Consider the following 15,731-nt stretch of genomic DNA (forward strand, 5'->3'; position numbering starts at 1 on the left):
AGGTTGTTTTGAAATTACTTTTAGCAACGAACACGGCACAAAATTTGAATTTTGGCATTAGGATCATTGTTAGTATGTAGCGTTAAGATTTGGAGGTGGTTTTGAAAATATGTACTAAATGGTACTAAATTTGGAGTTTGGGTAAGGGATTGAGTTGGAAGTCTAAAATTTGGTATAGGGATCACCTTTTGCGTAATAGGATGATACATGGCAGGGGATTTGAAAGTACGTACTATAAAGTACGAAAAGTACCAAATAGTAATAAACTTGGTATTTGTTGAAGTAGTAGAGCTGGAAATCTGAAATTGGGAGTGAGAACCTCTGATGTTGTGTAGGATAGACAAATTAAAGGGATTTTAAAAATGCTAACAATACGTTTGCTAAAAGTACTAAAATGCACTAAATTTGGTACCATTTGGAATTATGTGAAGCGATAGAGCTGAAAACTTGAAACTCTGTATGAGAATCAAGGATGGAAAGTAAGTTTGATATTTGAAGGTGATTTTGCAAATGTGTACTAAGTGTGCGAACTGTACTAAATGGTACTAAATTTGGTGCAGTTTGGTTAAGGGTGAAAGTATGGAGCTTTCTATTAGGATCTCTATGGGTAGTAGGTTTGTGTAAGGAGTTAGTTTTGGAAATGAGTATTACAAGTGCACGCAAAATACTAAATAGTACTATATTTGGCACACCTTGATAATGCGTGAACAAATAATGCTTGTAATCTGAAATTTAAAATGAGAGTCACTAATGGAGTACAGGATATATGTACCAAAGAAACTTTGGAAATTCGAATTTTAAAGTCAAGTACTAAGTGGTATTAAATTGGGTATTCAGAGAAGGAATAGAGCTAAAATACGGAAATTCCAAATGGATGTCACTGTTGGTGTCTGTGGTTAAGATATGGAGGTGGTTTTGAAAATGGTACTGTAATTGATCAAAAAGTATTTATTGAAAATATAGTGGGTTTTGGGTGAAGGGTTAGAGTTGAAATTCGAAAATTGGATATAGAGGTCTCGTTGTTATCTGGAAATGAGATATGGAAGTGGTTTTGGAAATGTGTACTATAATGAATGAAAAGTACTAAATAGTCCTGAATTCGGTATTATGTGGAAAGACATAGATAAAATTCTGATAATTGATCTTTAGAGAAATAGAGATTTGGCTGTGGTTTGGAAATGCGTCCTATATTTCTACGAAAAGTTCTAAGTGGTACTAAATGGGGTATTGTGTGAAGGGATAGAGCTGGAATCCCGAAATTTGATATTGAGGTCTCTATTGGTATCTGTGGTTGAGATAAGGAGGTAGTTTTGGAAATGTGTACTATAAGTGTACGAACAGTACTAAGCGGTACAGATTTGGGTATTAGGTGAAAGGTGTTTAAAATATGGAGATGGTTTTGGAAATGTGTCCTATGTTTGTACGAAAAGTACTAAGTGGTACTAAATTTGGTATTGGGTGCAGATAATAATTTAGAAGAGAAGAGATGTAGAGTTCCGGAATCCCGAAATTTGATATTGAGGTCTCCATTGGTATCTGGGATTGACATATGGAGATGGCTTCTGAAATGTGTACTACAATTGTATTAAAAGTACTAAATGGTACTATATTTGGTATTGAGTTAGGGTCCGAGATAAAATTCTGAAATTTGATAGGATTGTGATTTGGCTGTGGTTTGTAAGTGCGTCCTATCTTTGTTTGCAAAATACTAAATGGTAATAAATTGGGTATTGGGTGAAGAGGTAGGGCTGGAATCCTCAAAACTTTATATTTGGGGACTGTGTTGGTATCTGATGTAAATATTTGGTGATTATTTTTAAAATGCGTACTGTAATTGTACTAAATGGTACCAATTTTGTATTACTGTTGGTGTCCAGGTTGGTGAGATGTAGATTGTTTTGAATATGGTTACTAAATATCACTAAAATTGGTATTTTAGGTGTAATAAGTAAACATTTTCCTATTACTCTTTCCGAAAAGATAAGACTTTAATATATATGAGCCTTGAAAATCTGAAAATTTAGTAGGATTTATTAAAATTTGATGAAGAATTTTTGCCAAACTGAACAATTTTTTTTTGTTGAACTGAACGAACTGTTGTAACGAATCTAAAATTTTAAGGCGTTAATTTTGCTGATGACGAGCCGCTAGTTATTCGCATACAAGGTGGAGGAAGTAGCCAAACCTGGCAATTATATCAGATAAATGGACATGGGAGAATATATATCTGCCGGTAAAACCGACTGATAATTTTTAATTTGTTTGTTTTCATGGCGAAACGATGATATCCATAATATTGACATATCTTCTAGTCCAAGCGGGGTATACTCCGGAAAAAGCGATCATTCGTAGTAGGTGAAATTTCTCTTCCAAAACGATCGCTCGTAAAAGATATTGTTTATAACAAATATGAAACTGTAAGTCCTTGAATACGATGTCGTATTGGAGGTACATAGGTTGGATAGACTGACTATAGCTTTTTTGCTTCAAAATAAATGTGAAGAACTCCTCTTCCCTGGTAGAAAAATTTTATGTTGTAAAAAATGAGTGTGACTTTTACCTTGATGTGCTTACACATTTAGATACTTTTACGCAGTTCCATTAAGGGTCGTTGCTTTTAGATATTACATTACTCGCTTCACGTCCTGTTGTCAGATTATGCCTACTCACTTTTAATAATGTGAACACATGTGTGTACAAATATTCAATTTTTATATCTCTCTTTTTATTTTTATTCGTTTTTTTTTTCTTCTCTCTACAAAATATAAATACATTTGCAATATATTATAAAAATATATACGTATGTATTTCATTTCATATACATATATTTAAATGTAATTTTATAGCTAATTATTTGAGGTAAATTCTTTTTTTTTTGTTTTATTATCATTATTATTATTATTAATCATATAATTAATAACTAATTTGTTTAAGCTTAGGCACTAAGAATGAATAGAAACGAAAAAAAAAAATATACATAAATTATTTAAGTGTTGCTTGAAAAATCACGATGCATGTCCATGCTGGGCGTTGACACACTCTGCCACCCTATGTCCACTCGGCTGGTGTTGTTGGCATTTCGGGTTCTTTGCTGCTGAATTCTTTGATGATTTCCGATAAACTTTCATAGGTGCCGGCCACAAAGCCAGCCATGGCCAATATCAAAATGATGGCATTTTTCAAATACATGGAATAGCGGGCACAAATACTGGAAATGTCACGTTTGACAATCAATTCAATGATGGGTGGGAATACCAAGGCCAAGGCTGTGGAGCATAACGAGCCAATTAGAGATATGAAGAGACCCAAATTCGGTACCAATTCAGCAATGCCCACTGTAATTATAAAAGAAAAATGCATTTATATCAAACATTTTCTGTATCGTTTTTTTCACTCCTTTTTCTTTTACTTACACGTCACAATAACCATAACACTGCGGAAAGTCAAATTAGCTGCCAAGGTATGTTCGTAACATTTGAATGTCTCTATCACAGATGGTAACATAATTTGTATGGCAATATGGAATTGTAAAGGATAACCAAAGAGCACACCCATTGAGACCATGACTTTGACAATTTGGGCGCCACTGTAGAAGAAAGGGAAAAATTGGATGTTAGAGATTCGGAATCATTCTCATTTAGAATCTTAAACACCTACATGGTATCTCCAAGATTGAGTGTTAAACTACCGGCCACATCATCACCCCATTTAATATAACCAACCATACCGGCAGCCATGAACATTAGGGTGACCTGAAAAAGAAAATTTGAAAAAATATGAATAAAATTTGTGACGTGGTTTTACATATGGTCAGGGAGTCTATATAGAGGATATGGAGGTCTTTACAGACGAGGCAAGAGACCAGGGAATCCCTACAGGCAAACGGAGGGGCTGATAGACTAGGAAGTAAAGACTAGCTGAGGGGCCAGCAGGTATATAAAGATTAGGGTCAGCTGATCTATTAAGACTAGCTGACGGTGTCAGCTGGTTTATAAAGACTAGCTGAGAGGGTCTATAAGGACTAGGCGACGAGGCCAGCAGGTCCATATAGACTAGCTGACGGAGTCATCTGATCTATAAAGACTAGCTGAGGGGGTCAGCTGGTCTATAAATGCTAGCTAAGGTGGTCAGCTGGTCTATTAAGACAAGCTGACGTGGCAAGCTGGTCTGTAAAGACTGGCTGAGGAGGTCAGCTGGTCTATAAAGACTAGCTGAGGAGGTCAGCTGGTCTATAAAGACTAGCTGAGGAGGTCAGCTGGTCTATAAAGACTAGCTGAGGAGGTCAGCTGGTCTATAAAGACAAGCTGAGGGGCTCAGCTGGTCTACGAAGACAAGCTGAGGGGCTCAGCTGGTCTACGAAGACAAGCTGAGGGGCTCAGCTGGTCTACGAAGACAAGCTGAGGGGCTCAGCTGGTCTACGAAGACAAGCTGAGGGGCTCAGCTGGTCTACGAAGACAAGCTGAGGGGCTCAGCTGGTCTATGAAGACAAGCTGAGGGGGCTCAGCTGGTCTATGAAGACAAGCTGAGGGGCTCAGCTGGTCTATGAAGACAAGCTGAGGGGCTCAGCTGGTCTATGAAGACAAGCTGAGGGGCTCAGCTGGTCTATGAAGACAAGCTGAGGGGCTCAGCTGGTCTATAAAGACTAGCTGAGGAGGTCAGCTGAGGAGGTCAGCTGGTCTATAAAGACTAGCTGAGGAGGTCAGCTGGTCTATAAAGACTAGCTGGCTGGGTCAGCTGGTCTATAAAGACTAGCTGAGGAGGTCAGCTGGTCTAAAAAGACTAGCTGAGAAGGTCAGCTGGTCTATAAAGACTAGCTGAGGAGGTCAGCTGGTCTATAAAAACAAGCTGAGGCGCTCTGCTGGTTTATAAAGACTATCTGAGGGACTCAGCTGGTCTAGAAAGAATAGCTGAGGGACTTAGCTGGTCTATAAAGGCTACCTGAGGAGCTCAGCTGGTCTATAAAGGCTAGCTGAGGGGCTCAGCTGGTCTATAAAGGCTAACTGAGGGGGTCATCTGGTCTTTAAAGACAAGCTGAGGGGCTCAGCTGGTCTATAACGACAAGCTGAGGGGCTCAGCTGGTCTATAACGACAAGCTGAAGGGCTCAGCTGGTCTATAAGGACAAGCTGAGGGGATCAGCTGGTCTATAAAGACAAGCTGAGGGGCTCAGCAGGTCTATAAAGACAAGCTGAGGGGCTTAGCTGGTCTATAAAGACAAGCTGAGGAGCTCAGCTGGTCTATAAAGACAAGCTGAGGAGCTCAGCTGGTCTATAAAGACAAGCTGTGGGGCTCAGCTGGTCTATAAAGACAAGCTGTGGGGCTCAGCTGGTCTATAAAGACAAGCTGAGGGGCTCAGCTGGTCTATAAAGACAAGCTGAGGGGCTCAGCTGGTCTATAAAAACTAGCTGAGGAGGTCATCTGGTCTATAAAGACTATCTGAGGGGGTCTCCTGGTCTATAAAGACTAGCTGAGGAGGTCAGCTGGTCTATAAAGACTAGCTGACGGGGTCATCTGGTATATAAAGACTAGCTGACGGGGTCATCTGGTCTATAAAGACAAGCTGATGGGGTCATTTGATCTATAAAGACAAGTTGACGGGGTCAGCTGGTCTGTAAAAACAAGCTGAGGGGGTTAGCTGGTCTGTAAAGACTAGCTGAGGGGGTCAGCTGATCTATAAAGACTAGCTGAGGCGATCAGCCGACTGGATCCTCTGCTGGTCTACTATCATCTACTGGTCTACTAGATCAGCTGACAGGTTCAGCTGACTGGATCAACTGCTCCATCTAGTGGAAGGAATTTCGGGAAAATTTAAAGATTACAATACTTACGAAAAACATGCCGACATTCAGCACGCCCATGGGGCGATCAAAATTATTTGGATTGGCCATGGCATTTTTCAGCGGCAACACCAAGGCAATTCCTTCAAAAGCAAAGATGGCGGTACCAAAATACAGCGCCAATTCCATGGGGCTTGTGAACAGCTTTCTCTCAGCCACATCTGGCAGACCGTCCTTAAGGCCATAATACATGGTTATCGAAAGGCCACAGATCATGCAAATGTTGGCAATAAATGACACCGGGGTCAGGTACTTGAGATTTGTTATCATGGAACTTAACCAAATCGGAATAAAGGTGATCAGCATAACATAGTGGACATCCAAGTTGATTTCATAGGCCAGCAATATCTGCAAAGAAGGAGAGGTGTGAATTTGACATAAGAAAATATTTCTTCTCTCTCCCTCTCTCACCCACTCTTACCTGTTTAATATTTGTACTGATAAACACAAAGTAGATGCAACAGAACCCCAGCTGGGTAACACATATAAAGAGATTCACCAAACCCTTCATGGTCCTAGCCAGCTTTTGTGTTGCCTTCGGCCCCGTTTCAAAACACTGTTCAATTGTCTCCGCAAAATCGGGATATTTTTCGGAATTCCGCAACTCCTTCATTTTCACTGAGGAATTGATCAACATATGTTGACAGTGTATGGAAATCAAGGCAATGAGCACGGTGAGTATGGGAGCCAGCACCAGACCGCCATGCATAAAGGCAAAACCCATGGCAAAGAGACCTGGTCCAATGTTGCCCTTAAACAGATGTATAATAGACTGAAAATAGCTGAGAATGTTTTAGAAAAAGAAAATGCATGCAATTGTGATTGACGATTAGAAATTGTTCGAAATCGGATTGTATTTCTTCCCTCCCTGTCTCACCTGGTGGGTATTTCCTTTTTAATGTGATCGTCGACATTGGGAGCCTCTGTGATGTGCGTTATCGGTGCCGGCGGCTTCTTCTTCTGTAAAAAAGAAAACATTTGCAATTAATTTTGATTTTCAAAATGAAAGGAATTTTAAAATTTGTTTACAATATGTTTTTCAAATATTTTGTTCTAATGACAATGAAAAAAAAATTACACTTAAAAATATATGGGTAAATTCATAAGTTCCTTTTTGTTCCTTTTTGTAAAGGAACAAGGATCTCTAGGGTGACCAAACCTAAATTATGGTCTGAACTGTTGAAATGGATTCCATCTTTATCCCTTCAGCCAATACCAAATTTAGTACCAATTAGTAATTTTCGTACAACTTTTAGATTCCATATACAAACAAAAACCTCAATATTAAATTTGAGGATTCCAGCTCTATCCCTTTACCGAATATTAAATTTACTACTATTTAGTACTTTTTGTACATTTGTAGCACAAAACCACTTCCATATTTCAATTCCAGATACCAATACCATAGATGTCACTATATCAAATTTCAAGATTTCAGCTCTATTCCTGCACTTCATTCTAAATTTAGTATTATTAAGTACTTTTCGTACAAGTATTGTACACATTTCCTAAACTACCTGCATATTTCAATTCCACATACCAACAGATACCTCAATATAAAATCTGAGGATTCCTATCCCTTAACCCCATAGGACGCATATTCAAAACTAGCTCTCTCTCAACCACAGATCCCAACAGTGACTTGGATAACAAAACTCCGGATACCAGCTATTTTCCTCCACTCAGTACCAAATTTAGTACTATTAAGTACATTTCGTACAATAATAGTACGCATTTCCAAAACCTCCTCCATATCTCAATTTCAGAGACCAACATACACTTCAATGTTAAATTTTAGGATTTCAGCTTAGGATCTCCTCACCCAATATCCAATTTAGTTTCACAAAACCATCACCCAAATCTCAAACACACATGCCATCAGTACTCTAAGTATCGAATTTCAGAATTGTATTTCAGAAATTGTATCTCAAGACCAAATTTTGTACTATTTAGTACTTATACCAAATATAGTACAATTTGGTACCTTTCGTGCATTTGTAGTACCCATTTCCAGAAGCTGAAAAAAATTACATTTTTCCTACAAAATGTACAAACAATTTTGTAAAATTAACCATTTTAGAAAGGACCAGGACCCAACCCTGGATACGTTCCTGGTACGGAGTTACTATTGACTGACCGGCATGTGCTGGAACTTTTCAATTTTGTATGAGGATCTGCCATTCTGAGGGTGTGTTAAAAAATGTGGTATTCTAGGGATTTTCTTTATTATACCCTCCACCTTGGAAAGGAGGATATATTAACTTTGTCCTTCCGTTTGTAACATCCCTAAATAATGTATATATATTCATAATCAGCATAAAATTCTAAGTCGATTTAACGATGTCCCTCTGTCTGTCTGTCTGTCTGTCTGTTGAAATCACGATACAGGCCACATTATTTGACATGGAGCGTCAAAATTGAGCAGAATAATTTGTATTGTGTCCAGAATGGTTGGTATTGAAAATCAGATATATCGGTCCACGTTTTAGTATAGTCCCCATATAACGGTACCTCCCGATATTCGGTATTTTGATAATTTTTGCCACACTTTTTCACGGATTTGTCTGAAAATTGGTATTTGTAGGGCATAATGGGTTCTAGTTCATGTGGCGAAAAATTATATGTATAGGTCCACGATTTGGTATAGCCCCCATATAACGGTATCTCCCGATATTCGGCATTTTGATGGTTTTTGTCACATTTTTTCACGGATTTGTCTAAAAATTAGAATTTGTTGGCCACAATAGGTTCTAGTTCCGTTGGCGAAACATTGTATATATAGGTCCACGTTTTTGTATAGCCCTATATAACGGTATCTCCCGATATTCGGTATTTTGATGATTTTTGTCACATTTTCCCATGAATATATCTAAAAATTGGTATTTGTGGGTCATAATAGGTTCTAAAGTTTCCTTTACTCTGAGGGTATTTAAAGTTCGGGGCAGCCAAACTTAATGTTTTTTTACTTGTTTAAGAGTACAATAAGTACAAAACGTTGCAAAACCATACTGTCATATTATTGAGCGATCTAAAAGAGCTAGTATTGTGAAATTTTCGCGAAGAACCTCCCTAAGTGCGGAGCTGTAGAAATATGTGGAGTTCTAGGGAATTTATAATATAAGTATGCAATAAAAACTAAAATTCAAAAAATGGTACGGTATTAGTAGTAAGTGATCAAAAAAAAAAGCTCAAATTTTTTATAAAATGGTTTGTCAAAAAATCTATTATAGGTTAAAAAAATATATAATAGGTTTCAGAATGCACCCAGAATCTAAATCTTTTCTAAACCCCACGAACTTAAAAAAAAAAATAAATTTTAGGTTTAGAGCTGTACTTTAGAGTTTATGCAAAATACTCCAATAAAACATTATTTGGAACATAAAAACAATTTTTAAGAAATTTCTATATTTGTATGTCATCAAAGAAAAGAATTTGCTATTTCCGAAATTTTTTGTTGCAATTTTGCCAAATAAACGCGAAAATTTGTGTTACTATTTTCATGGACAATTTTTCTGTCTTTTTTCAATTTGATGCTTGGATGTTACATAAAACCTAGTTTTAGACAGAAAGCGTAAATGGAAGAATGGAATATTCTATACCAAGTTTCATTACAAGTCTCTGAATAAACGACATATCTAGGTATTACAGTTTCTATGAAAATTGTATTCGAAATTTATATACTACGAGTGAAAATTATTTACTATGTTTTTTTAACTGCCATATTAACACGTTTGAACTACAAGTCAATATCTCCCCAAATACTTCAACTGGGATGTGGTAAATTCCAAGTGGATAAGACAGTATTCGGTTCGTAGATCAAAGCCCGAAAAATGTTTTGGGCTCTCAAGCCAAACTTCGTTTAGGCGCCTTTATATTTAGCCTTTGTCGTACACAATTGAATTCCAATACCTCGAACATGTAATATAGAATTTTGAAATGTTATGGAGAGCCTTGAAGTACTTCAAGAATCATTGATTAAAAAAATAATTAAAGTTGACAATAAAGGTCCACATTTGGCTATAGCCCTCATATAACGATACGACACGGTATTAGGTATTTTCATGATTTTAGCCAAATTTGTCAATGGGACCGGTCTTTTTTTACTAGGATTATTTTTAATTTTCTTTGAAGTAATTTGGTTTTGAAGTCCTCATGTTTAAACTATCAGCGAATGACCTCCAATGTTGTAGGATAAATGTCCCCAAACACCAGAGGCATTGAAATTCACACAACAGCAATCTTACTTTTTCTTTGGTTGCAAGTAATCCTGATTTACTATTGAAGGCATTTGCTTCATCCTCCACCAGGGAGGTGGGTCTGGCATATTTCCACTTCACTAACAGCGATTGTCCTTCCATGGGATCTTTTATCTCACTACGATTGGTCATAATCAACAATAGTATTTATTTAATTATTTATATTTTTTTTAATTATTTCTATCTTGAAAATAAAACAATTCACAACATCCGTTCACCACAATGGCTGATAAGGAACTTTCTCTAGCCTCCGCACTAGCCCAGCTATCTAGGCGAAAAATCACTGATCAATCTTTTCGATTTTATCTGTTGTTGCTTCGTTTTTTTTTTTTTTTGTTTTTTTTTGCAATCGGAATTTCTCCAACTAAGTACAAATAGAACAATTATTTTTAATTTCACAATAATTCTCGCTGAGAACCCTTAAGTATGGGGGCATGCGATTGTCGTCTTCTGTATTCGAGATATGAATCGAGTGATCGACATTGTAATGACAAACAGAGTTTCCTCTCGTCATTACATTCGATTCGAGGGGAAAAGCGCAATAATAATCCCCATCCCTGGCCTTCATCGGCATTGGATGGTAATTATTTTGTCTTTATTTTTTTTTTTTTTTCAACCAATTCTGTAATTATAGAAAATTAACAATTTAATGGAAAATTTTCTCTCGTTGTCGCTATTTTCTTGGCAAATCGTGTCGTTATGTAGATTCTCGGCTTTTAATTGAAGGGCACGCAATTTATTACGAATTAAACTTGACTTATTAGATAACTCATTACAAAATACTGAATAAAGTCACATAATAGTTTGGCATGATTGGTATTTGGAACAGCACGTGTTGGGGGTAGATTGAAATGGAAAAATATTTAAATTAGGTGTTTCGTCATTAAAATAAAAGAAAAAAATAATTAATGGCTCAAAATTTTTGGTAAACCAAAATTCTTCTTCATCTTGTGTGAGCGTTTTGGTTATTCAATATTTGGACTTTTTGTGGGAGGAGGTACCAGATGTAGTCGGCCGATATTGTCCATTTTCGCACCTGGTACAAATATTAGGATTTGCCAAGCTTGAACAAAACTGGATGATCCTTTCCCCTTCTATAAGTAAATTATTTTCTTTGATTGTTTAAACCTTTTGTGGGGGATTTACAAGAAGGAGAGATCCGACAATATTACGATATTCCAATTTTAGACGACATCGGTACTCTCTTTGAGAGTTACCGTGTGCACTAGCCATCCCGACGAACGGACACCGCTAGAACGATTCAAAATTTTCTGAAACTGATTTAGTCGAAAAAGACCTAGGGCCAATGAGGAAGATTTAGGCCCTTGGAGCCATATCAAAATACAATTATAAGACGATTTAGCGATGTCCGTCTGTTGAAATCACGATAGAGTCCGCATTTTTTAATCTAGAGCTTTGAAATTTGGCACAGAGCTTTATATTGCATGCAGGCTGATTGGTAATAGGCTATATTGGTCCCCGTTTAGGTATAGCCCCCATTTTTCGGATTTTCGGTATTTTGAAAGTCCCTGCCAAAATGTCCAACCAAATAAGCTGAAAATTTACATTTGGGGTTCTTGATAGGTATGTTTTCACCCTGCAAAAAATACTCGCTACAGGTCCACTAATTGTTGTAGCCCCCATAAAACGGTATCAATTTCCAACCAAATATAATGAAAGTTGACAATTGGGGTTCTCGGTAGGTCTGTTTTCTTCTTGCGAAAGGGGCCACTAATTGGTATAACCCTCATATAACGGTACTTCCCGATTTTCGATATTTTAAGGGTTTTTCCACAATTTCCTAACAAATTAGAAGATAATATGGGTTTCGCTATTTGGGTTATTTTTATACCCTCTGCCATATGGCTGAAGAGGATATATTTCATTTGAAACGGCGAAAACGTGCCTCATCGGTCTCTTTGGACCAAATCCGTTTCAGCACATATGAGGTCGATCTAGCGACCCGTCTGTCTGTCTGCCTTGTATGCAGGTTAAAGGGCTAAGTACATAAGAAGCTTGAAGTCATGGCTAGGCATATTTTGTGACATTTCACAAAGGGATTACAGAGCCGCACTAAAATCCAGCCGTCGTTTTCCATTATGATTTGACATTAATATGCCTAGCCATGACTTCAAGCTTCTTATGTACTTAGCCCTTAACTCTCGAAGCGAGTATCCGATTCGGTCCAAACTTGATACATCGTAATATTATTACCAAACTTCGGAGTTCGGACATGGGCAACTCCTTCTGGTACTTCTCCCACAAAAGTTCAAAATTTTCAAAAATTTTAATTTACTGCACAGAAAGAGAAAGGATAGTCCTATTTCCAAATAGTCTAACTTTGCATATCCTAATATTTGCGTCAGTTCTAGGTCACTTCCGAAAATTGACAATATCGGTCCCTTACAAAGGGTCAAAATTTTCAATAAACATGAAGCTCGTAAAACGCGAAATAAGTATCCGATTCTTTTGTAATTTCATACCTCCCAATACTTTTACTAAAGCAACATCTGATGTGAAGATGGTAGATATCGGACCACTCCTTCTGGTATCTCCCCCACAAAGGGTCAAAACTTTGAATAATTATAACGTTTTTAAAAATTTTAACTAAGGGTCCGATTATCTTCAAATTTCATACATTTCAATATTTCCACTAACATAAGGCATGGTATGAGGAATGGACTGAACAGACCACTCCTTCTAGTACCTCCCCCCCAAAGGGTCAAAATTTGGAGCAACCCTAAGGCGCGTAAAACGCGAAATGAGCATCCGATTACTTTCGAATTCGGCATATACCAATACTTCTATCAACACAAGATGTGTTGTGAAGATAGATAATATCGGACTACTGCGGGTCGAAATTTCAACTAATTATAATTCTAATAAGGCGTGAAGTTTTTGAAATATTATTATATATTTAAAGTGAAGCAAGTAGTAGATATAAAATCCAAATCTGATAAATTTTAATATTTATATCAGACTTATATCAGATACAAAATGGAAAATATTGGTCTACTCCTTCGGAACCTCTCCTATACAGGGTCAACATTTTGAATAATCATAACGCAAGACAAAATATATTTAAATAACCAAACATTGACTGAGGGTATGCATCTATCGCCAAAACCGACTGATACTTTTTAACTTGTTTTTTTATTTTATTTTATTTAAAATGGATTGATATTCAAAGTCAATGTTTTCTACTATTTTCATTTTTTAATAAATGTAGTGATGGAGGGTATAAAATATATACTTGTTTACATATAAGGCCTATTATATCGCAATGCATTTCTCAGGTGTAGGTCACTTGCAAAAATTGAATTTATTGGCCACTCCTAATGGTAGCTCTCCAAAAATGTATATTTTTAATTCAATCATGTCCGTAGCTTTAAAATGGACACATTACTATTTAATAACTTCTAAACTTTACGTACACTTTCTTTCGAATTTATAAAACCCTAAAACACATTCCACTTCCTATAAACATTTTAGAACAAATTGTGGTAAATACCTAAAAAAGAAACGAAACTAAAATATTTAAAAATCTTTCTCATATTTACCCATCAACTGATGTATTTATTTTGAACCATAAAATGGAAAACTAATGTACACACACTAAATATGTGTATATTCGTATGTAAGTGCCCATCAAATAAAAGCCGGTAATAAATTCAGCAGCCAAAATGTAGGCTATAGCATGACTATGCCACAGCCAACTTAGTTGTTGTCATTGAAAGGGGAAAGTTGAAGCATACTTTTGGGCATAAGTAAAAAAAAAACGCAACTCATTATAATTTCTTTTTGAAATTTGACCTACGTCAACTATTCTATTATTATTGAACTTATGTGAACTATAAATACATTCAACTCATACAAAAAATGTTATTTATAAACAAAAATAATGGGTTATTGTTGACAAAGGCACTAATGGAAAATAAATCTAGCGATGTTCGAACTATAGAGTTAAAAAAAAAAATAAACAAATAAATCTAATTAGTGGAGAATGCGGGAAACAATTTTTTTTATGTTGCGCATGGTTAGGATTTAAGAGGGTTTGAAGAAATCCACAATAAAACAATTTACAAAATATCAGAAGGCTTAGCCGACAGATGTATACCCTCAGTCAATGTTCGATTATTTAAGTATATTTTAACTTCTGTTATGATTATTCAAATTTTTCAACCTCTATGGAGTAGGTTCCGAAGGAATGGACCCATTATTGTCTAATTCGTATCGGATCGCCAAAATAAATATGATATAAATATTGCGACGTGCCAGGATTTGGACTACATCAACTAATTCCCTCATTTTATATGAGATATGTGATCATTTTTAGAAAATGTTAAAAGGTGCGTGAGACATTAGTCATAGTTGACCGAAGTATACCGACAAAAATGTATATATGGGCAAAATTACAAGAAAATCGAATATTTATATCCAATTGTATGCGAAATCAAATTTTTATCAGATTTTTGGTTGAGAAAAATATTTCGATATAGGAAGTTGTAAAGAATTGCTAAATTGTTTCGCATGTTATGACAATTAAAAGTACTGAAAATTGCGACCCTTTGTGGGGGAAGTACCAGAAAGGGGTTCGCGGATATATATCATCTTCAAAACAACAGAAATTTGAAGAGAACCGGATGCTTATTTCGGGATTTATAAACGTTTTGGTTATTTAAAACTTTGACGCTTTGTGGAGGAGGTACCAGAAGAAATCGTCCGATCTTTACCATCTTTTGTAACAGATATTGTATTGATGGAAATATTGAGATGTGCCAAGTCTGAATGGAATCCGATGTTAATTTCGTGTTTTATAAGCTTCATGAATATTAAAAAAATTGACCCTTTGTGGGAGAGGTACCAGAAGGAGTGGACCGATATATCCCATCTTCAAAGAAGATCTTGTGTTAGTAAAAATAATGAGATGTGTGAAATATAAAGACAACCTCATGCTTATTTCGGAAATTATGGTCGTTTTCCTTATTCAAAACGTTGATCCTTTGTGGGGGAGTTACCAGAAGGAATGGTCCGATCTGTACCATTTTTGTAACAGATCTTGCATAGATAGAAATATTGAGTTTTGCCAAGTCTGAATGGAATCTTATGTTAATTTCGCATTTTATGAGATTCATTGATGTTCAACATTTTGCCCCTTTGTGGGGGAGGTACCAGAAGAAGCAGACCGATATATTCCATCTTCACTGCACATCTTGTATTGGTAGAAATATTGGGATGTGTGAAATTTGAAGAGAAGCGGATGCTTATTTCGGATTTTATAATCGTTTTAGTTATTCAAAACTTTGAACCTTTTTTTTTTTGGGAGGGGGGGGGGGGGGGGGTGAGATATTAGAAGGAATGATCCGATCTCTACCATCTTTATAAAAGATCTAGTGTTGATAGAAATATTGAGATGTGCCTCGTCTGGAATGGAATCGAATGTTGATTTCGCTTTTTATTAGCATCATGGTTATTCAAAATTTCGACCTTTTGTGGGGGAGGCACTAGAAGGAGTAGACCAATATATCCTTTCTTCACACCAGATCTTGTGTTAGTAAAAATAATGAGACGTATGAAATTTGAAGATGACTGGATGCTTATTTCCGATTTTATAATCCTTCACAAAACGTAGAACCTTTG

General features: G+C 36.4%; 1 protein-coding gene across 2 annotated transcripts in view; it reads right to left on the minus strand.

The window, feature by feature from the left end:
- Positions 1-2,703: 2,703 nt before the first annotated feature.
- LOC101891684 (proton-coupled amino acid transporter 1) overlaps positions 2,704-15,731 on the minus strand; it is a 42,219-nt gene continuing 29,191 nt past the window's right edge. The window contains exons 1-7 of one of the 2 annotated variants that reach the window (XM_005176133.4): positions 10,080-10,247; positions 6,713-6,795; positions 6,257-6,617; positions 5,827-6,183; positions 3,658-3,752; positions 3,414-3,586; positions 2,704-3,335 (exon numbers count right to left, since the gene is read on the minus strand). In XM_005176133.4, the coding sequence (XP_005176190.2) occupies positions 3,049-3,335; positions 3,414-3,586; positions 3,658-3,752; positions 5,827-6,183; positions 6,257-6,617; positions 6,713-6,795; positions 10,080-10,223 (1,500 nt within the window). In that variant the 5' untranslated portion in view covers positions 10,224-10,247 and the 3' untranslated portion in view covers positions 2,704-3,048. Of the gene's footprint in view, positions 3,336-3,413; positions 3,587-3,657; positions 3,753-5,826; positions 6,184-6,256; positions 6,618-6,712; positions 6,796-10,079; positions 10,248-15,731 lie in introns of those variants that run through there. The other variant, XM_059122159.1, reaches the window with a different exon arrangement.

Source organism: Musca domestica, unplaced genomic scaffold (assembly GCF_030504385.1).
Source record: "Musca domestica strain aabys unplaced genomic scaffold, Musca_domestica.polishedcontigs.V.1.1 2, whole genome shotgun sequence".
Classification (NCBI taxonomy): Eukaryota; Metazoa; Arthropoda; class Insecta; order Diptera; family Muscidae; genus Musca; species Musca domestica.